Source organism: Leuresthes tenuis, unplaced genomic scaffold (assembly GCF_036924035.1).
Source record: "Leuresthes tenuis unplaced genomic scaffold, fLeuTen1.0.hap1 SCAF_18, whole genome shotgun sequence".
NCBI lineage: Eukaryota > Metazoa > Chordata > Actinopteri > Atheriniformes > Atherinopsidae > Leuresthes > Leuresthes tenuis.
Genome location: NW_027325372.1, coordinates 4,423,991 through 4,441,811, shown reverse-complemented (window position 1 = coordinate 4,441,811; position 17,821 = coordinate 4,423,991). Strand labels below are relative to the sequence as shown.

At 42.1% G+C, this 17,821-nt stretch overlaps 2 protein-coding genes across 5 annotated transcripts in view; one reads left to right on the top strand and one right to left on the bottom strand.

The window, feature by feature from the left end:
* Positions 1-9,333, top strand: part of col11a2 (collagen, type XI, alpha 2) — a 43,174-nt gene extending 33,841 nt beyond the window's left edge. For all 4 annotated transcript variants that reach the window (XM_072369826.1, XM_072369825.1, XM_072369827.1 and 1 more), the window contains 29 exons: positions 67-120; positions 630-683; positions 787-984; positions 1,650-1,703; positions 1,957-2,064; positions 2,157-2,264; positions 2,472-2,525; positions 2,644-2,697; positions 2,824-2,931; positions 3,043-3,096; positions 3,215-3,268; positions 3,507-3,560; positions 3,651-3,704; positions 3,816-3,923; positions 4,040-4,093; positions 4,252-4,305; positions 4,399-4,452; positions 4,648-4,701; positions 5,437-5,544; positions 5,661-5,714; positions 5,914-6,075; positions 6,160-6,213; positions 6,292-6,327; positions 6,409-6,462; positions 6,560-6,845; positions 7,099-7,208; positions 7,469-7,537; positions 7,640-7,876; positions 9,078-9,333. In XM_072369826.1, the coding sequence (XP_072225927.1) occupies positions 67-120; positions 630-683; positions 787-984; positions 1,650-1,703; positions 1,957-2,064; positions 2,157-2,264; positions 2,472-2,525; positions 2,644-2,697; positions 2,824-2,931; positions 3,043-3,096; positions 3,215-3,268; positions 3,507-3,560; positions 3,651-3,704; positions 3,816-3,923; positions 4,040-4,093; positions 4,252-4,305; positions 4,399-4,452; positions 4,648-4,701; positions 5,437-5,544; positions 5,661-5,714; positions 5,914-6,075; positions 6,160-6,213; positions 6,292-6,327; positions 6,409-6,462; positions 6,560-6,845; positions 7,099-7,208; positions 7,469-7,537; positions 7,640-7,876; positions 9,078-9,224 (2,649 nt within the window). In that variant the 3' untranslated portion in view covers positions 9,225-9,333. The remainder of the gene's footprint in view (positions 1-66; positions 121-629; positions 684-786; positions 985-1,649; positions 1,704-1,956; positions 2,065-2,156; positions 2,265-2,471; positions 2,526-2,643; positions 2,698-2,823; positions 2,932-3,042; positions 3,097-3,214; positions 3,269-3,506; positions 3,561-3,650; positions 3,705-3,815; positions 3,924-4,039; positions 4,094-4,251; positions 4,306-4,398; positions 4,453-4,647; positions 4,702-5,436; positions 5,545-5,660; positions 5,715-5,913; positions 6,076-6,159; positions 6,214-6,291; positions 6,328-6,408; positions 6,463-6,559; positions 6,846-7,098; positions 7,209-7,468; positions 7,538-7,639; positions 7,877-9,077) is intronic.
* A 3,461-nt stretch (positions 9,334-12,794) lies between these two features.
* Positions 12,795-17,305, bottom strand: hsd17b8 (hydroxysteroid (17-beta) dehydrogenase 8). Its single transcript, XM_072369847.1, has 9 exons — positions 17,243-17,305; positions 16,270-16,472; positions 16,069-16,185; positions 15,678-15,773; positions 14,672-14,757; positions 14,516-14,600; positions 13,388-13,430; positions 13,150-13,224; positions 12,795-13,060 (listed from the first exon to the last, which is right to left on the bottom strand). The coding sequence occupies exons 1-9, from the start codon at positions 17,286-17,288 to the stop codon at positions 13,041-13,043; spliced, it is 771 nt and encodes a 256-aa protein (XP_072225948.1). The 5' UTR covers positions 17,289-17,305; the 3' UTR covers positions 12,795-13,040.
* Positions 17,306-17,821: the final 516 nt, after the last annotated feature.

Below are 17,821 nucleotides of genomic sequence, written 5' to 3'. Positions count from 1 at the left end.
CTCTTCTTGATTGTTTGTAAGAGCTTTTGTCTGATTAATTTATATTTAATTAATGTTTTCTTACAGGGACCACCAGGAAAGGATGGGCTGCCTGGACATCCTGGACAGAGAGGAGAAGTTGTAAGTGTGTTTTTAGGTTCTCTTAACAGCATTTCAAAATAAAAGGCTGTATATTACAATACCAGCAGGAGACAATATGTGGAATCTTCTCATATTTATTCACAGATTATGTTATCTGAAAACTGTGGCAATGATTTTATACAATGGAAAACTTAATCAAAGATATATTAAACCATTTTCTGTTTTTAAATCACAAAAATTTCTGAAGACACAGACTGGATCGTGACATCAGTTGTGTCTGGTTAATTTTCAATAAACTCCAGTTACAGTTTGTATCTGAGGAAGCTTTTTTTTAGAGATAAGCCAGTTACAGTAAGCCTTGAAAATGTTTATTTGATGCCGATCACGTGACAAGTAAATGCACCTGAGCCACAGCACACATTTTTATTAAATTAGGTGAAATCAAACAGGTGTATCATGACTGTGTTCCACTTTGGTCAGTTTCAGAGTGAGATTGGAATGAGTTGTTTTTCAGAGATGCACTTCATATCTGTGTTTTTCTCCTACAGGGTTTCCAAGGTAAAATGGGTCCACCTGGGCCTCCTGGAGTCGTTGGACCTCAGGTGAGTTCATTCATCATGGTGTAGATTTCGCTGATTCTCTTCTCTATGATTACACACGTTTTTTTCAACATCTTTTTCCTCTTTTTGCTCCCAATCCTCCCAGGGTCCATCAGGAGAGACGGGCCCCATGGGTGAGCGTGGCCATCCCGGACCCCCAGGTCCACCCGGAGAGCAGGGACTTCCTGGTTCCTCAGGAAAGGAGGGCACCAAGGGAGACCCTGGACCACCAGGAGGCCTTGGGAAAGATGGGCCCCCTGGACTGAGAGGCTTTCCTGGGGAGAGAGGACTACCTGGAACCCCCGTGAGTATGACCTTAAGAAAGTTTAACCTTGTAAAGTGATCTGGTTTGTTTTTTTTATGCTCTGGGTCCATTGTGGGTCTCAAAAAGACTAAATTCAGACAGTGTTTCATACTTCACAAACAGAAGGAGACGTTCCTATCAGGTTGCAGCCTGTGGTCAATGAAACATTATCAAACTGCAGCAGTTTGATAACACAGTCAAGGCAAAGGATCATATTAACTATTATGTTTGAAAGTCATACTTAAAGTACATTATCATTCAGACTCAACATCCTTTGAAGGAACTGTTCACAATTCACTCTTATTCACTATTCACTTCACCTCTCTTGTGTGTGACTGAGTCATGTTGCTAATATACCAACTTTCTGTTATGTAGCAAGAGTAGTGGTTTGAGCAAAAAAGGCGAAGGTTGGGGGACATATTTATAGCACTGTGCTTTTTTAATTGTGCAAAGTTTTAATGTTACATCTTATCTAATGTTTGACTTGATTTATTTTCATGGTTAAAAATGTAATTTAGACTCACAGAGATCTGTTTTAGGAGTTAAATCAGCCCCATGAAAGAGAATTTTTAACGTTTAATAACAGAAAATGTTTATTTTGGAAGAAAATAAGTAGTTAAAGTGAGATTAAAAATGAATTAATTCCTTCTGATGTGTGTTTCCAGGGTGGTGGAGGACTAAAAGGAAGTGAAGGACCGCCTGGACCTCCTGGAACTGCTGTACGTTTCAACCCAACTTAGAAATTCTTATTCATACTATTTAAAATGGTGATATGTAACGAGCTCACTCAGTTAGCTGGGTTTATGTCAGTAAAGGATGCAGACTACTTTGAGTGAATTCATTTCCATCGCTTCTGTTTATTTATTTGGTCATTTTTGGCTAAAAATGAATAAAAATTATCCTAATAAAGACCGAAGTATTCACTTATTGAACACCTGCTGCAATATGAACTGTCTTGATGTACTTTTATAGGGTTCTCCTGGTGAGAGGGGACCAGCTGGAACTGCTGGACCTGTTGGACCTCCCGGCCGACCAGGACCTCAGGGGCCACCTGGGCCAGCTGGAGAGAAGGGAGTCCCGGTGAGTGTTTTGTAGTGTTGCATTTAACATCTGCCCAGCAACAGGAAAAAATAACACCAGCAATTCCACTTTTCTGTCTTCTCCCTCTTAAGGGTGAAAAAGGTCCTATTGGTCCAGCAGGCCGAGATGGCGTGCAGGGTCCAGTGGGTCTGCCTGGCCCAGCTGGAACACCTGGAATACCTGGAGAGGATGGAGATAAGGCGAGTAGCTCCAAATCACTGTCCTGAATCTGTTCAGACTCTCATTATGTTGCAGGAGCTGATGCACAAATAATAGCCTATTAATTTCAGTTTTATTTATATACTGCCAATTCAAAGTTCCTCAGCTCAATATATGATTAAACGTTTCATTCGGGAGAATAAATGCACTCTATACATGACTTTAACATGAAATATTTCACTGTTCAGGGTGAGGTTGGAGAGCACGGTCAGAAGGGCGCCAAGGGAGGAAAAGGAGAGCATGTGAGTAACATGAAATCAGTCCCAAACTGTTATCTTTGATGGTGACAGTCAGAATTTGTTTGTTTGTCACATCACTGCTGCTGTGCTGCTCATACTTTCCATGTTTGTTTACTGTTAGGGTCCTCCTGGTCCCCCCGGGCCGATGGGTCCTGTTGGTCAACCTGGTCCTGCTGTAAGTAGAAACATCAAAGTTGGTTTTGCTCGTTCTCGACTGTGCGAACTTGAGTTCTTGTTGAGTTCTTGTTGAGTTCACTGGCGGCACATGCATTATTTTTATTGTACCTCCTCTGTGGTGCAGGGGGCTGATGGAGAACTTGGACCAAGGGGCCAACAGGGGCCTTTTGGAGCTAAAGGTGATGAAGGAACTCGAGGATTCCCTGGGGCCCCTGGACCAATCGGTCTTCAGGTCTGCAAAATTTTAAGATTTTTTAATTCGGACTTGAAGTAACTTGAGCTACACTCCTGTGATGAGTTCCTAAGCTGCAGGCTTTGTAAAACTCCCCCGTCTGTTCTGCAGGGACTGCCCGGACCACCTGGTGAGAAGGGAGAAACCGGAGATGTTGGACCTCTGGTGAGTTTCAGAATGATTATTGCATTATGATTATTACATGATTATTGCTGATGCGACTTCTTTTATCACAATAAAATCATAAATAATGGTCAAACTAAAAGCCTCTTTATGTTTCCAGGGTCCCCCAGGTCCTCCAGGACCCCGTGGCCCCGCTGGACCCAGCGGCGCTGATGTGAGTGTTTATGACTCCTTTGGCTGTATTGCAAATTTCGATTGTTTGAAACTGTTTCAAGAACATTTTGTTAATAAAAGTATTCCATCAAGTTACTTTTCATAAATTGTGATGGAACCAGTTATTGATCAAGTTGGCAAATCAAAACTGAATAAGCTTCTGGTAAAATATTATCATATTAAGTTATTACTATTATGTTGTTTTTGTCTGATTTGTGTTGTTTTTTTGTTTTTTTTAGGGTCCTCAAGGTCCTCCTGGCGGTTTGGGTAATCCTGGACCGATTGGAGAGAAGGTGCAACATTGAAAGAGTTTTTCTGAACACGTGTGACGGTTTTCTAAAGAAAGAAGAACTGAATTAACTGATTTCCTGTTTGCTCCACAGGGAGAGCCCGGTGAGGGCGGACCACCTGGAATTGTTGGAGAGCCTGGAAAGAAGGTGAGTACCTGAGAGCCCGACCCAAACACTCGGTGCGGTGAGATGTCATGTGACTGATTCTTCACTGATAGCATCCATGAGTCAGCAAAGAGTTGTGTGCCCCGTTGACAGGGTCCTCGTGGAGAGCGAGGAGAGAAGGGAGAGTCTGGACAACCTGGAACTGGTGGACCCCCCGGAGGACGAGGACGACCTGGAGACGACGGACCCAAAGGAAACCCTGTATGATAAACACTAAAAACACGTACACAGCTACACTGACACTCAGATGAATGACCTGAGACATGTTAATCTCTGCCATGTTCAACTCTGAGATTTGTTGCTGTGCTTTACTTCAGGGCCCCGTTGGTTTCCCCGGTGATCCCGGTCCATCTGGTGAAGTTGGACCCAGAGTAAGTATATTTGAAAAAAGAACAAAAAAGCTCTGCTGTGTCTGACCTCACAGCTGGTAACAGTTCAGTTCAGAGTGTTTGCTAAATATCTTCTTTTGAGCTTTTTCCTGAACTGGATTAGAAGGAAACCCACTAACTCTGGTCCACTTTGCTTTCAGGGTCAAGATGGCGCCAAAGGAGAGAGAGGAGAGGATGGTGAACCCGGAGAGTCTGTAAGTCAAAAGATGCTATAATACATACTTTGGAATGAAGTATTTTCTTATGTTTCAGTCTCCTCAATCTCATGACTCTGCATTGTACTGCAGGGCTCCCCGGGACCTCCTGGTGAGAATGGACCACCTGGTCCCCCTGGAAAGCGGGTAAGCTCATCCTCAACAAGCATTCGATGCCCTCCTGAGGAACTCTTCCATTAAAACAGACACAGTTGTGAATGCATTTGTTCTGCTTCTTTCTTTTAGCGCCAGTTAAATGATGCAGTTTACTTACAATCTTTAATAATGTGAAACTACTTCATGTTTTAAACTTGTTACATCAGTACATGTTTTATTTTTTAGGGCCCTGCTGGAACAAGAGGACCAGAGGGACGTCAAGGAGAGAAGGGAACCAAAGTGAGTGCATTTTAAAGTCCCTGTGCAATTTAATCAGTGTAAGTCATGTACTCACGATGAATCATATTGAAGGCTTCATGCTAGAGCTGACTTCTGATCTTTGTTTGGCATCCTGAAGACGATCATTTCCATCTACTCCTTCGGTTCTAGATTTGTTTTTAGACTTCCACCTTAAAAAATAACCCATTAATGAATCGTTATGTAGCAGCTCCACAACTGTAGGACCAACGTGACCCTTGATCTGATAAACCCATAAAAAATTTACATTTTTATTCCATCAAAACTGTGAATTAGAGAGTAAATATCAGCCTCTGAACAACAGGTCGATGAAAATAATGATAAATGTTATTAAAAGTGTTCTAAAAACTGCAGATGTACCCAATTTGTTGCAACAGACATCAAATGTTACATCCATTTTAGTCCTAGTTCACACAGCCTCTTCAACTTGAATGTGCTTAGAAACCTTCAAAGAAAAGGATTATTTTGCTAGAAATATAGCCAGAACCATTACAAGAGGCTCCAGGAAAGAAGAAGTCAGTGATTTCAGGATAAAACACTTTACTCAAGAATTATTAAAGTTCATCTTATTTGTAAATCTGAGAATATGTGTCAGTTTCTCTCTTGTATGTCAGTCAGTTTTCTGCCTCCTCTCCTCGGTCTTTTTGTAGGCAACCGTGATATCTAACTTGAATTGTCATGTGAAGTATGTTTAATGATGATCATCACCATTCACAGGGAGATTCAGGTGCAGTTGGTCCCCCGGGGAAGACTGGCCCTGTCGGCCCTCAGGGTGTACCCGGCAAACCAGGAACAGAGGGTCTCAGAGGACTCCCAGGATCAGTGGTAACTTCAGCTTTTCAATTATTTTTGGGCTTGTTAATACAGCAGTTACACAGGAACAAATGTGTTGTATCGGTGTGTCGGAGGCCACCTGCTGAAGGTGTTTGTCTGTGTTTCAGGGTGAGCAAGGATCTCCAGGACCTGCTGGCCAGAAAGGACCACCTGGACCTATGGTAAGATAATGATTTCATTACTTTATTTTCTTACTCTGAATCTTGACGCACAGAACATTAGTGAAAATAAATTGTAGTGTTTTCTCCTTCAATAATCATTCAGTTATCCACCTTTCCTATCATCTTGTGTCTCATCTCCTCCTCCACCTCTTCACGGTGATCCTCCTCTGATCCTTTGCTCCTTCTTCTCATCCTGCAGGGACCTCCTGGTTTGCTTGGCCTGCGTGGAGATCCTGGTGCAAAGGGAGAGAAGGGACACCCAGGTCTTATCGGTCTGATTGGACCCCCAGGAGAGCAGGGAGAGAAGGGAGACCGAGGCCTGTCTGGGCCTCAGGGATCCATTGGACCCAAAGGAGAGACTGTAGGTTTTACCTGAGGAACAGTTCTGTCATTATTCGAGTTACTTTGAAATGATCCATGAACACTCTCCTGTGTTTTATTGTAGGGAATGCCTGGAGGCACCGGACCTTTAGGTCCCGCTGGTCCTCCTGGTCTGCCTGTGAGTACCTGTTCTCACATCTTATCTCAGATCCATTCTTCTTACCAGCATGAAATTCAAATCTGATGTATTTTACAGGGTCCTCAAGGTGTCAAAGGAGCTAAGGGTGCAACGGTGTGTAAACTCTATTTTCTACTTATACAATTTGAGTTTGATTCTGTTTGGTTCTCAAAATCTTCCCTCCTCTTGTTTTAGGGAGGCGCTGGTCCAAAGGGAGAAAAGGGTGTGCAAGGACCTGCTGGGCTTCCTGTAAGTACTTCAGCCTTCTTTGTAAAAACTTAAGGAAGAGTGTGATATATATACTTTAAACTCAGTCAGAGGATTGAAATGTAAACTTGCATCCCAGGGCCCACCAGGCGAGGTCATTCAGCCGCTGCCCATCCAGAGGAGTCCGAAGTCCAAACGCTCCATTGATGCCAGCCAGCTGCTGCCTGAGTTTGACCCTGAGATGCCTGCATCTGACACCGCTGGCACAGAGTTCCTAGTGGGCAGTGAGGGCATGGAGGAGATCTTTGGCTCTCTCAACTCACTTCGACAAGAGATCGAGACCATGCGTTTCCCTCTGGGCACCCAGGACAGCCCCGCCCGCACCTGCCAAGACCTGCATCTCAGCCAGCCTGACCTCAAAGACGGTACAGAACATACCTCACACACTTACTGACCAACCAACAGGTTGTGGTTATGTTCTTACTGTGGATGATGTTCAGAAGCACCATTTTCACACATTCACACACTTACTAAAGAGAATTTAAGACATTAATCAAATAAATTTACTGACCACAAGAAATTAAGAGCAAAGACCATGTCACGGTCCTGTGAAAGAGTCTCAAACAAACCTCCATCAGACTTTTACATGCTTTTTCCGCCTTTCTTTGCCCTTTACAGGAGAGTACTGGATCGATCCCAACCAGGGTTGCTCCAGAGACTCCTTCAAGGTCTTCTGTAACTTCAGTAACAGCGAGACGTGCCTGTACCCCAGCAAAGGCGTCGACACGGTTGGTCCCCCTAATCAGCAACACTGTAAAATCCTGTCAAATCAAGTGTTTTAATTGCAGAACGTTCCAATTTCCCATTTTCTAGAAACAATTTCCCCCATTTCTCCTCACTATTGTTTCCCAACATTCAAAGTAAAACCATGAAAGAAACTAGTTTAGTTATGTTTGAGAAAAATGTGGCTCAGGTTTGTGTTGCTTTGTAAAGGAAAACTAAACTTAACAGACTCATAATATTTGATTGTGGACTGTTCTGATGGCAGGTGAAGATGAGCTCCTGGGACAAAGAGACTCCAGGGTCGTGGTACAGTCAGTTTTCCACTGGTACCAAGGTTAGTAACAGTTTTATAGTTTAGTTCTGAACCTTTCTTTTTCTTTTTCTGTTCATCGTCTTTGTTCTTTGCCAAACCTCCTGTTCAATCTCCTCCTCCCAGTTCTCCTACGTGGATTACAATGGCGAGCCCGTCGGTGTGGTCCAGCTGGGCTTCCTGCGTCTCCTGAGCGTCCAGGCCCGCCAGAACGTCACCTACCACTGCCATCGCTCTGTGGCCTGGGCTGACCGAAGCTCCAAGAACAACCACAAGAGGGCGCTGCACCTTCGGGGCGCCAACGACGAGGAGCTGAGCTACGAGACCAACCCTTACATCAAAGCCTTGGTCGATGGCTGCTCTGTGAGTTCACGCACGGAAAACAGTGCTACAGAATATTTATATATATATATATATATATATTAAATCAGAATGCAATGATTTGCAGATCTCATGAACCACCATTTTATTCCCAATGCAAACGTATAAAACATATCAAATGTTAAAATTGAGACACTTTTCTATTTCATGAAAACTATTTTCTCATCTTGAAATTGATGGCTGCAACATGTCTCAAAAAAGCAGGGACAGGACCGTGTTTCCCACTGTGTAGCATCCCCTCTTTTAACAACACCTGTAAACATCTGGGACCTGAGACCAGCTGTTGGGCCTTTGGGAGAGAAATGTTGTCCCATCAGTGTCTGATATTCCAGCTACTCAGCAGTCCAGAGTCTTGTTTGTTGTATTTTAAATGTTTTCAGTTGATGAAAGGTCTGGACCGCAGGCAGGTCAGTCCAGCACCTGGACTCTTGTACTATGAAGCCATGCTGTTGGAATAGATGCGGGATGTGTTTCCTGAAAAAAAGGGTGTCTGGATGGGAGCAGATGTTGCTCTAAAACCTGTATAACCTGGCCACAGAACAGTTTCCCACTTTGCGTCAGTGTTTCTGGATCATGTTCACATGTGGCTTCTTCTCTGCCTGATGGAGCTTTAACCTGCATCTGTGGATGTTACAGTGAACTGAGTTCACAGATAATAATTTCTGGAAGTGTTCCTGAGCCCATGCAGTGATTTCAATGACAGAATATTGATTGAATATTGTCATGTCCCCTGCACACAGACATGTCTCCAGATTCTCTGAATCCTTTAATTATATCAAGTACTGTAGATGATGGAATTGTCAAAAACTTCACAACTTTATCTTGAAGAATATTATTCTGAAACTGGAACACACTGTTCTGCAGATTGCTGAATCTCTGCCCATCTCTATGCTCTTTTTATACAGTTGTGTACAGATCTGTTGCTAATTAACTTAATTAGTAGCAACAGCTGTTTCTTTAAGTATCACTTTCTTTTTCAGCCTTTAGCTGCTTCTGTCCCGTTGACACATTGCTGCCATCACATTCAAAATTAGCAATTATTTTTCTGGAAATGGTAAAATGTCTCATTGTAGTTTGCTTTTACACAGTATCCTTTTTTTATTTGGGTTGTATATATGTTTGAGAGCTCCATGTGTAACAGGAAAAGTGAAACTGACGTGTCCGTCTCCGTGTCTCTCTGCAGTATCGTAAAGGCTTTGATAGGACAGTGCTGGAGATCAACACACCACAGGTGGAGCATCTCCCTCTGCTGGATATCAAGGTGTCAGACTTTGGGGAAAGCAACCAGCAGTTTGGCTTTGAAGTGGGACCTGTCTGTTTCCAAGGCTAAAAACACACACACGTATACACACCATGCAGAGAACAAAACATGCAAATACTCACATGCACACACATGCACTTAGAGACACACCTATATATGATAAAAAAGAAAATACATGCCCAGTAATTTGTAAATTAACTTGTAAATGATATAAAACACACACGTACCCTCACCGAAACACACACACTTACACATGCAGATGATGTTGTGAGACAAACACACTCGTACGCGCCTGGGGAACGCAACGCCCTCCCAGCAACTAACGGACGTCAAAAAGAAGTAAAGAGGAGAGAGATACAAAAACTTGCGAAGAGGAGAACACGAGTGGGAACACGACTGAGAAGAAGGGGAGAAAATCCAGGAGAGAGTGTCCCTCGGAATGAAACAGTGTTTTCTTCACCGGCAGTGAAAGGCGGCGGCCTGAGTAAAAAGCGAGCTGGCAGCACGAGGCCTGAAGCCCCCGTCTCCGATCCCCCTCTCACTCCTCTCTCCTCCCCGCTGACTTTTTTTTCCACTCATCTTTCCTGCTCTACCTCTCCCTCCTCTTTCCAAAAAAAAAAAAAAAAGGGTCACACTCGGACATCCTCCCACTTCTTTAATCCCACGTTCACGCTGCAAGCAACATGATCGACTGTCACTCTGTTAAATCGTCTGTTCTGGTTCACAGCTTTGACTTTTGGTGGGTGTTCGTCTCCATGGACATTCACATATAAAGTTTAAACACTTTTCTATCCATCTCCCACTTCGGAGCCAAAGTTTCTTGTCATGAACCAAATTCAAATCTAAACAGCAGACACCAAACTCAGACCTGAGAATGAGAGCTAGTGGTCGCTTGTGTTCATCTGCTGGAGATGTGCACGCTAACTTACCTGGTTGTGTAAAATATGAACATCCACTGACTGTCAGTCATGTTGTTTACAGAGTAACACTCGTCTCAATTCCTGCCACATCAAAAATAGCCAAAGAATTAATGCCACCAGTTTCCATCCAAAAGACAAACAGGGAACTGACAACATGATACCAACAGGGTGTTGTTTCATTTCTATTTTCATCTCGGGCTTCAACAAAGTGCATTTTCTACGTTCTCTTAACAACTACCTTAAAGTTTTTACTGTCTAAATGTGATTCACAGCTCTAACTGATTGAAATATCTGGTGGTGCTTTTTAAACTTGACAATCCCTCCTGAACTTAGCTTTGGACCAACTTGCATTCAGTGAAGCGAGAGAGAAGATGAACTGATGCGTAGATCAGTGAAACTGAAGCCATTATTTTTGTAAGCTGTGCAAACCTTGATGCTGATGTAGTTGCATGTTACCGGTGCCTTTTAAATGTTCTTTAAATAATTGATCAGGACACCTGTGTGGCCACCACACACCACTGCAGTATTTAATGAGTCACTTTCCAGGCACTTCAAAGCTCCCTTCGTCTTTTTCCTGCAGCAGTGAATAAAAATCATGCTTTACTGACTGAAACTGTGTGGCAAGGTGCTAATTATACAAACGTCCTCCATTTTCTTTAATCTCTTTACAATTTCACAAAGCTTTTTACTGGGAAAATGTGCATTACATTCCATTTGTACAGAAATAGTGATATTCTATTGTATTTATTTAAAACAAACAGGGTGCTTTGAGATTAAAATAAGATCCAACCAATATTTCAGTCAAATGTGGTGTATTTCAGTTGTATTTATTTGCTGCAGTTCAACTGAAGCGATTGACTTGCATGTTATGAACTCACTGCCAGCTTGAGTCGTGATGCTTGTGTTGACGCCCTGTCCAAAAACTCCTTTTGTAAAACCAAAGAATCTGTGGCCGTGTCTTATTGTAATATCCCTTTTATAGTGTTTTCATCAACTGTACTGTGCTGTTGAATTTTGCTTCCACTGTAACGATTAAATGGTGACTCTTCAGTTCTGTCACATTTCCTTGTCCTTGCTGCTGTTTTACTCGGCGTGTGTTGGTTTCAGGCTCACGTTGTGGCTACAAACAATCCTATTTTCTTTTATTTTTATACCTGAGACCACAGCGGGGTGAGAGACAGGATGTGAGAGGGACGGGGCAAATACTCTCAGAGCCCAGACCGGGTGAAAATCATAAAGTCGTGGGGTAATTTCATACTAGGGTTCTAGTTTGATTTGTTTGTTTTATAATTGTTTTTCTTTTTGTTTATATAGCAGGAAACTGGGGAGGGATGACCAAAATCTTAAACCAAAAATATCTGTCCTCCAGAGAGAATGACCTCAAATATTTCTTTTATTGTGTTGAAGACGTTTCAACATAAAAAAAATATGGTGCTGAAAAGAGAAAAAAGTATTATTTTATAATGTCTGTAAGTAATTTTTAAAAATACTTGTTTCTGTAATATATAATCTTTTTAAAAAGAGCTGCTTGACTCTTGTTTTTCTTCTCTCACCGGTAGCTGTCGTTACCGCAAATTACCACAAGGTGTCGTAGTTTTTCGGTTCGTCGTGTAAATCAACAGCCATCGAGGCACTGATGGCTTATTTCATCTTTTGTGTCATATATTTCCTAAAGTTTCACTTTAGGAGTTTAGTCTTTAATATAAAAGTGAAATATAGTTTGTTTTCTTCATATGTGAATAAAAACTGCAGCTTATATAAAACTTTAAAGTCAGTTTAAATAAGGTGAGATCCACATCAGTTTAAATAATTGTGTTATTGTGGCATCATGGTTATTGGTAGCATAATTTCTACTGGTGACACGGTTAATTAATGTCGTGGTAACATGAAAAAATAGCTTTAGCATGCACTGCATGTACTGTTATCTCATTCTTCTCTCTTTTGCTTTTTATTGTGGTTTAATGACATGGATGTTTCCACTTTACAAAATGGTAAAACAGTGCCATCTGGTGGGGAGTCAGAAGTCCTGCTCCTCCGGATTTCTCATCAGTTTGTTGGAGATGCTAAATGAAAAAAGAGGCAGTATCTTTCTAAGAATCATTAAGATGCACATGAAACATTTTAAAATTAAATGATTAAAGTTATCTTGTAAAATTCTTACAGGAATCAGACATTTTTATGCCTCCTTAAAGACTACAAGGTTTGCTCTTTTTAACGACCATAACAGTAAATGTAACTTTTCAAACATCCTTAGCAGCTAATTGGAAAAGAAGCACGCAAACAACTAAACTTTAAAGTATTTCATAACTTTTTAGATTATGAGTGAGTCTTATTTCCAAAGCCTGACTTGTTTGTTTAACTGTGTTGTGAGAGTCAGCGTGAGCTGACCTGGACACCCTGCTGTGGTCACCGCAAAACCTTTGAGTAAATTAATTAATTAATTACTGAAAGGCTTTCTGAACATGTCAGAGAGTAGATTGATTTAATCCCTCACCTGGAACATCTGAACCTGAAGAAAACTGCTTAAAATCCCAATCAGTCCTTTGACAGCCAGCCGATGGACGACTGCTCTCAGAGATCAAACAAAATGTAAAGTTGTGGATAAAAATGAGGCTGCATTGCCTTTGCTGCCATCAACCTCTGAGAAAACTTTGGAGATGTGGAGCAGCTGCTCTCAAACAGTATGTGAGAGGAGGGAAAAACTTAGCTCATTAGCACATTGTGGAATAAATAAAATCTTTAATGATGAAAAGCTTTATAAATTCAACATTTGGGAGAGAAAACATGGCATTAGAGTGTTTATTGGTACAAATTGTGGCCTCACAGCGTACATGTTGACATCCAGATCTACAGAATATACTCAACACAATCATGATCAAATCAGCCACTGCAGGTGCATACATTTCACAGTTAATTATGAACAAACTGGCCTCCTGTTGATGCTCATCAGTGTCACAGACATGGTTTAACCTATGAAAAGTCCACCTGAAAGATGTTAAAACACTATCAGTGTGAGCTGTGGGTTTGTACGTATTAATATAAGTTAGTGGGGTTTTCACACAGTGATACTTTACCTGTCACTTCGATGCTGGTTCCTGTGATGTATCGAGAGTCGTCTGAAGCTAGAAAGGCACAAACATCAGCCACCTCTGAGGATAACAGACAGAAACAAATCAGCTCACATCACTGCACACAAAGACTAAGAAAGCAGCATCTAAAAGTGTGACGTGTTGCAGGTGTGACAGAAAACTGATATCCTGACCAAAGACACGGAGTTAAACTGAATCAGTGCTGTGAAACATCTGCTCTGACCTGCGGGCTCGCCCATTCTTCCCAAAGGTACCAGAGACGTCATCTGAAACACGCAAAACAAAAAGAAAACCAGATTTTAGGAGGATATCACTATTTACAGAGGAACTCAGAAGAGGACTGTTCGGACGGACTTTATTAGAGGCTCACATCAGTCCCATCCAACCAGGTTTGGTTTACTTTGCTGGGATCGAAACATCTGTCAGGTTTTATATTTGTATCACTTTTAATAGTTTGATGAATCGACTTTTAAATCTTCACTGCTGCAAAAATAAATGAAGAAAAAAAAGAACTTACATTTTTAAAAGAAGAGTGAATGCTGATAAATTTGAATAAAAATTTTAAAAATATTATTTCATAGATGCATGAAAAACATTCATTAGAATTTGGTCATTTCCACTGATGCCTTTCTGGGTTAAATAATTATTTGGGGCCGAATTCAAGTTAGAAGTGAAGTCTCTTTAACTCATTAACAGATTAAAATAATGATTTTAAGCTGTGTCGTCTTCAAATGTCTCCATGTTTGACTGTACTGTGTGTGTGTGTGTGCGTGCGTGTGTGTATGTGTGTGTGCGTGTGTGTGTGTGTGTGTGTGTATGTGTGCGTGTATGTGTGTGTGTGCGTGTGTGCGTGTGTGTGTGCGTGTGTGTGTGTGTGTGCGTGTGTGTGTGCGTGTGTGTGTGTGTGTGTGTGTGCGTGTGTGTGTGCGTGTGTGTGTGCGTGTGTGTGTGCGTGTGTGTGTGCGTGTATGTGTGTGCGTGTGTGTGTGAGTGTGTGTGTGCGTGTGTGCGTGTATGTGTGTGTGTATGTGTGTGAGTGTGTGTGTGCGTGTGTGTGTGTGTGTGTGTGTGTGCGTGTGTGTGTGCGTGTGTGTGTGCGTGTGTGTGTGCGTGTGCGTGTATGTGTGCGTGTATGTGTGCGTGTATGTGTGCGTGTATGTGTGTGTGTGCGTGTGTGCGTGTGTGTGTGTGTGTGTGCGTGCGTGTGTGTGTGTGTGTGTGTGTATGTGTGCGTGTATGTGTGTGTGTGTGTGTGCGTGTGTGCGTGCGTGCGTGCGTGCGTGTGTGTGTGTGTGTGTGTGTGTGTGTGTGTGTGTGTGTGTGTGTGTGTGTGTGTGTGTGTATGCTGTACCTTGCTTATAACCTTTTCTGGTACTTTATCTGTCATTGGAGTCGATATGAAACCTGGCAACACGCAGTTACACCGAATCCCGAACCTGGAAAGATAGACCACATTCCATCAGCTCCGTGCGCTCTCTGCCTTCCTGCTTCGTCAGATTCTTCTCACCTGCTGAGCTCTTTGGCTGCCGTCCTGGTCAGACCCTCGACTCCAGCTTTAGAGGCAGCGTAATTAGCCTGTCCGATGTTTCCCACCTACGACCATCGTCAGACACACACATAACATCAGGTGTGGTGTCACTTTAAACCACATATCGTATGTGAGAACTATCTGTGCGAACACCTTTAATTTGATCAGTGTTTAAAACTCAAGTTATTTATCTAGTCATGATGTCCTTCTTCGGCCTCCTCCCCCACTCAAACAGGTGGATTTTAATTAGATTTTTCTTATTTGATCCCTTCAAAGTCCAACTCGAATACCTCAGACCTGCTTTTTTGTAAAAAAGCTTCAGTTTAAAACTGATCATGTGGAATTAGTGCTTTAAGATGGGTGCGTGAGTCGCATTAACATTTTCTGTGAATTTTTCACTGAATTTTGCACTGAACGACGTTCATGTCTACAGTCAACATGACATTCTGATGTGAGCTCCGGCAGAAAAAAAACACTCGACTTTTCCATGATTTCTGCATCAGATATACCACATGTGTAGTTTCAGATGTGTCGAAAAGCCCAACAATCTCTCCTGCAGCAGACAGCAAGACAGAAACTAAAAGCAGGGTTCAGAAGGAGCTGTAAAGAAGCTAGCACAGCCTACCAGCTGAATCTGAAGGATGTAAGAGACGACTGTGCAGCAGAAAGTCAGAGGAGAGCACCTTTAACTTCAGCTGAACTTTTAAAGCTGGATTTTATGCTTCAACTTAGGTGCGAAAACGTCAACTTGAAGGAAGTAAGGCTGCAGACTAAATAGTCAGCTTAATGACGATGGTGACACATGGATGAATGTGACACACAGCTTGGGGCTAAAATGCACTCTGATAACCTTCGTTCTTAATTCTAAGTGGTGACTGATGAACTTGAACTAATTCAGTTTTAATATGCGTGACCTAAAACTATTTTTTTTTTCTGAAGTGTGAACTTGTGTGGATTAAAGCCATGATCCAGCCTCGTAGCTCACCTTTCCCACAATGCTGCCCACAGTCACGATGGATCCTTTGGGAGCTCCACAGGCCACCAGAGCCTGAGCGACAGCCTGTGTAACCAAGAATGAACCCTGAGAGGAGAGATGTTGAAACAGATTCCTTCATCCTGATCCGTCATTCAATATTCAGGTTTAACTTTCAACAGAAATGCAGGTTCAGGCACAATGTGGCAGGGACGTTTTATGTCTTAACTTGTTATTTTTGGTTTGTTACAGATCTGAAATGGAGACTTAAACCTTGTTTACTGTATGTGGAAATGGAAAACTGACAGCTTTCACAGTTTTTGTCTTATCATCCTTCATTTGTTTTGTGCAGGAATGTGTGTCTCAAGCCTCTTTGAGGCTCTGTAAAAGACAGGGCTGCTACCTTCAGGTTAACCTGGATAACTCTGTCGAACTGCTCCTCCTCCATGTTGAGCAGGAAGTCATCCTGAGTGATGCCTGCTGCGTGTACACACACTGAAGGAGGCTGGAAGTAATGAGCCTGCAGAGAAACAGATGGATGTTAAAATAACTCAAAGAAGGAGACGTTCAAAACATCCAGCAGGATTCCAGCTGCTTTCCACACCTGTATACTTGTCACCAGCTTCTTTACGCTCTCCTTTGATGACACGTCCACCGCAGACGCAATGTGAACCTGCCCTCTGAGGTCATTCTGCAGACTCTCCAGCGTCTCGTTAGCCGACTCCTTGCTGATGTCAGCGACCACCACGGAGGCGCCCTCTGAGGCTAAACGCTGGCACACTGCCCGTCCAATCCCACTGCCTCCTCCTGGGAAGAGAAGAGCGTAAAGTCAGGGAGGAAAATGAGCAGGGAGGCCAGATGTCACCCGAAATACTGCTGCTTGACGCCTGAATTGAGGAGAAATTGATGAAGGAAAAGAGCGAGAGAGTGACAGTAAGAACAGAAGACTGACTGGAACTAAAGGCATCCGTATATGACCAAATAATATCTATACTAAAGGATAATGAACAGACAAACTGAAAACTGGACTTTAAACAAACAAAACATGATGTGCCTCATCCTTTATATGTGAAAAAACACTGATTAAGCTGTATTCTGGTCGTAAATGTATCTTTTTATTCATGTCAACGAGTTTTATATGATTGGCTATGATGACGAAGACTTCCTTTACAAACTAAGTGTGTTTGTGCGGTAAACAACATCACTAGAAATAATAATAGGCTGGTTAATCTATTACTAAAGTACTAAGAGCTGTAAATCTGCTGAAATAACTGAATGTAATCAGCCGCGATAGTAAAGTCACTTTGATCGATAACCATAAACCAATAACCTGCTTAAGCAAAACCACAAAGTCTGCCATTATTTGTCCAGAAAGCAGAAACTTTCTATCTTTACCAAACTTTCACAAGATGAGTCCAAAGTTCACGTTTCACCAGTTTCACTGATCTGAAGTTACACTGGTTTAAATGGCGCACTGACGACCAGCCCGACGTTAAAATTGCATTTTTTTAAACGGAAGCAGCCGGACGATGCACAGGCATCTACAATGAAAGATTAATGGTTAAATGTGGACTAACCAGTGACCAGCGTCAACCTTGATATCAGCCTTGTGGCGGCCGCCATGATGGTTTTTTGTGTTGTTGTAGTTTCTACTTCCTTCGCTAGAGGGCGACAAGGCTGTTGGTTCTATTATACTATATTTATTTTTTTATTTTATTTAATCTCTAAATTTGTCTATGTAAGCTTCAAGCAATTCAGTCGTGATGAAATCATGAATATATCGAAAGCAACCGCATTACCTTTGTTGCAACTGCATGGATCCCTGCTTAACTTCAAGGAAAAAGAAGAATCCAGAACCCTCCACTTATTCAGGAAGCCTCTTTGAACCAAAAAGAATTCAAAGATCTAAATAAAAACTCCAGATTCCTTCAGTCTAAGCACTTTTTCTACAACTTTGTCTATATAACGAAGAAGGTGCATTGAAATTTAGCTTGCTCGTATATAGTTTCAGTTCGTTGCGTCCTTCGTTCTCGTTACGGGGGCTATAACTGATGTGGGGTGTACAAAATAAGCTGTATTTAGCGAACAAATATCAAATGACAACATTAGTTAGCTAGTCTAGAAGGAATGAGAGAGAAACATAACAATTACAACTC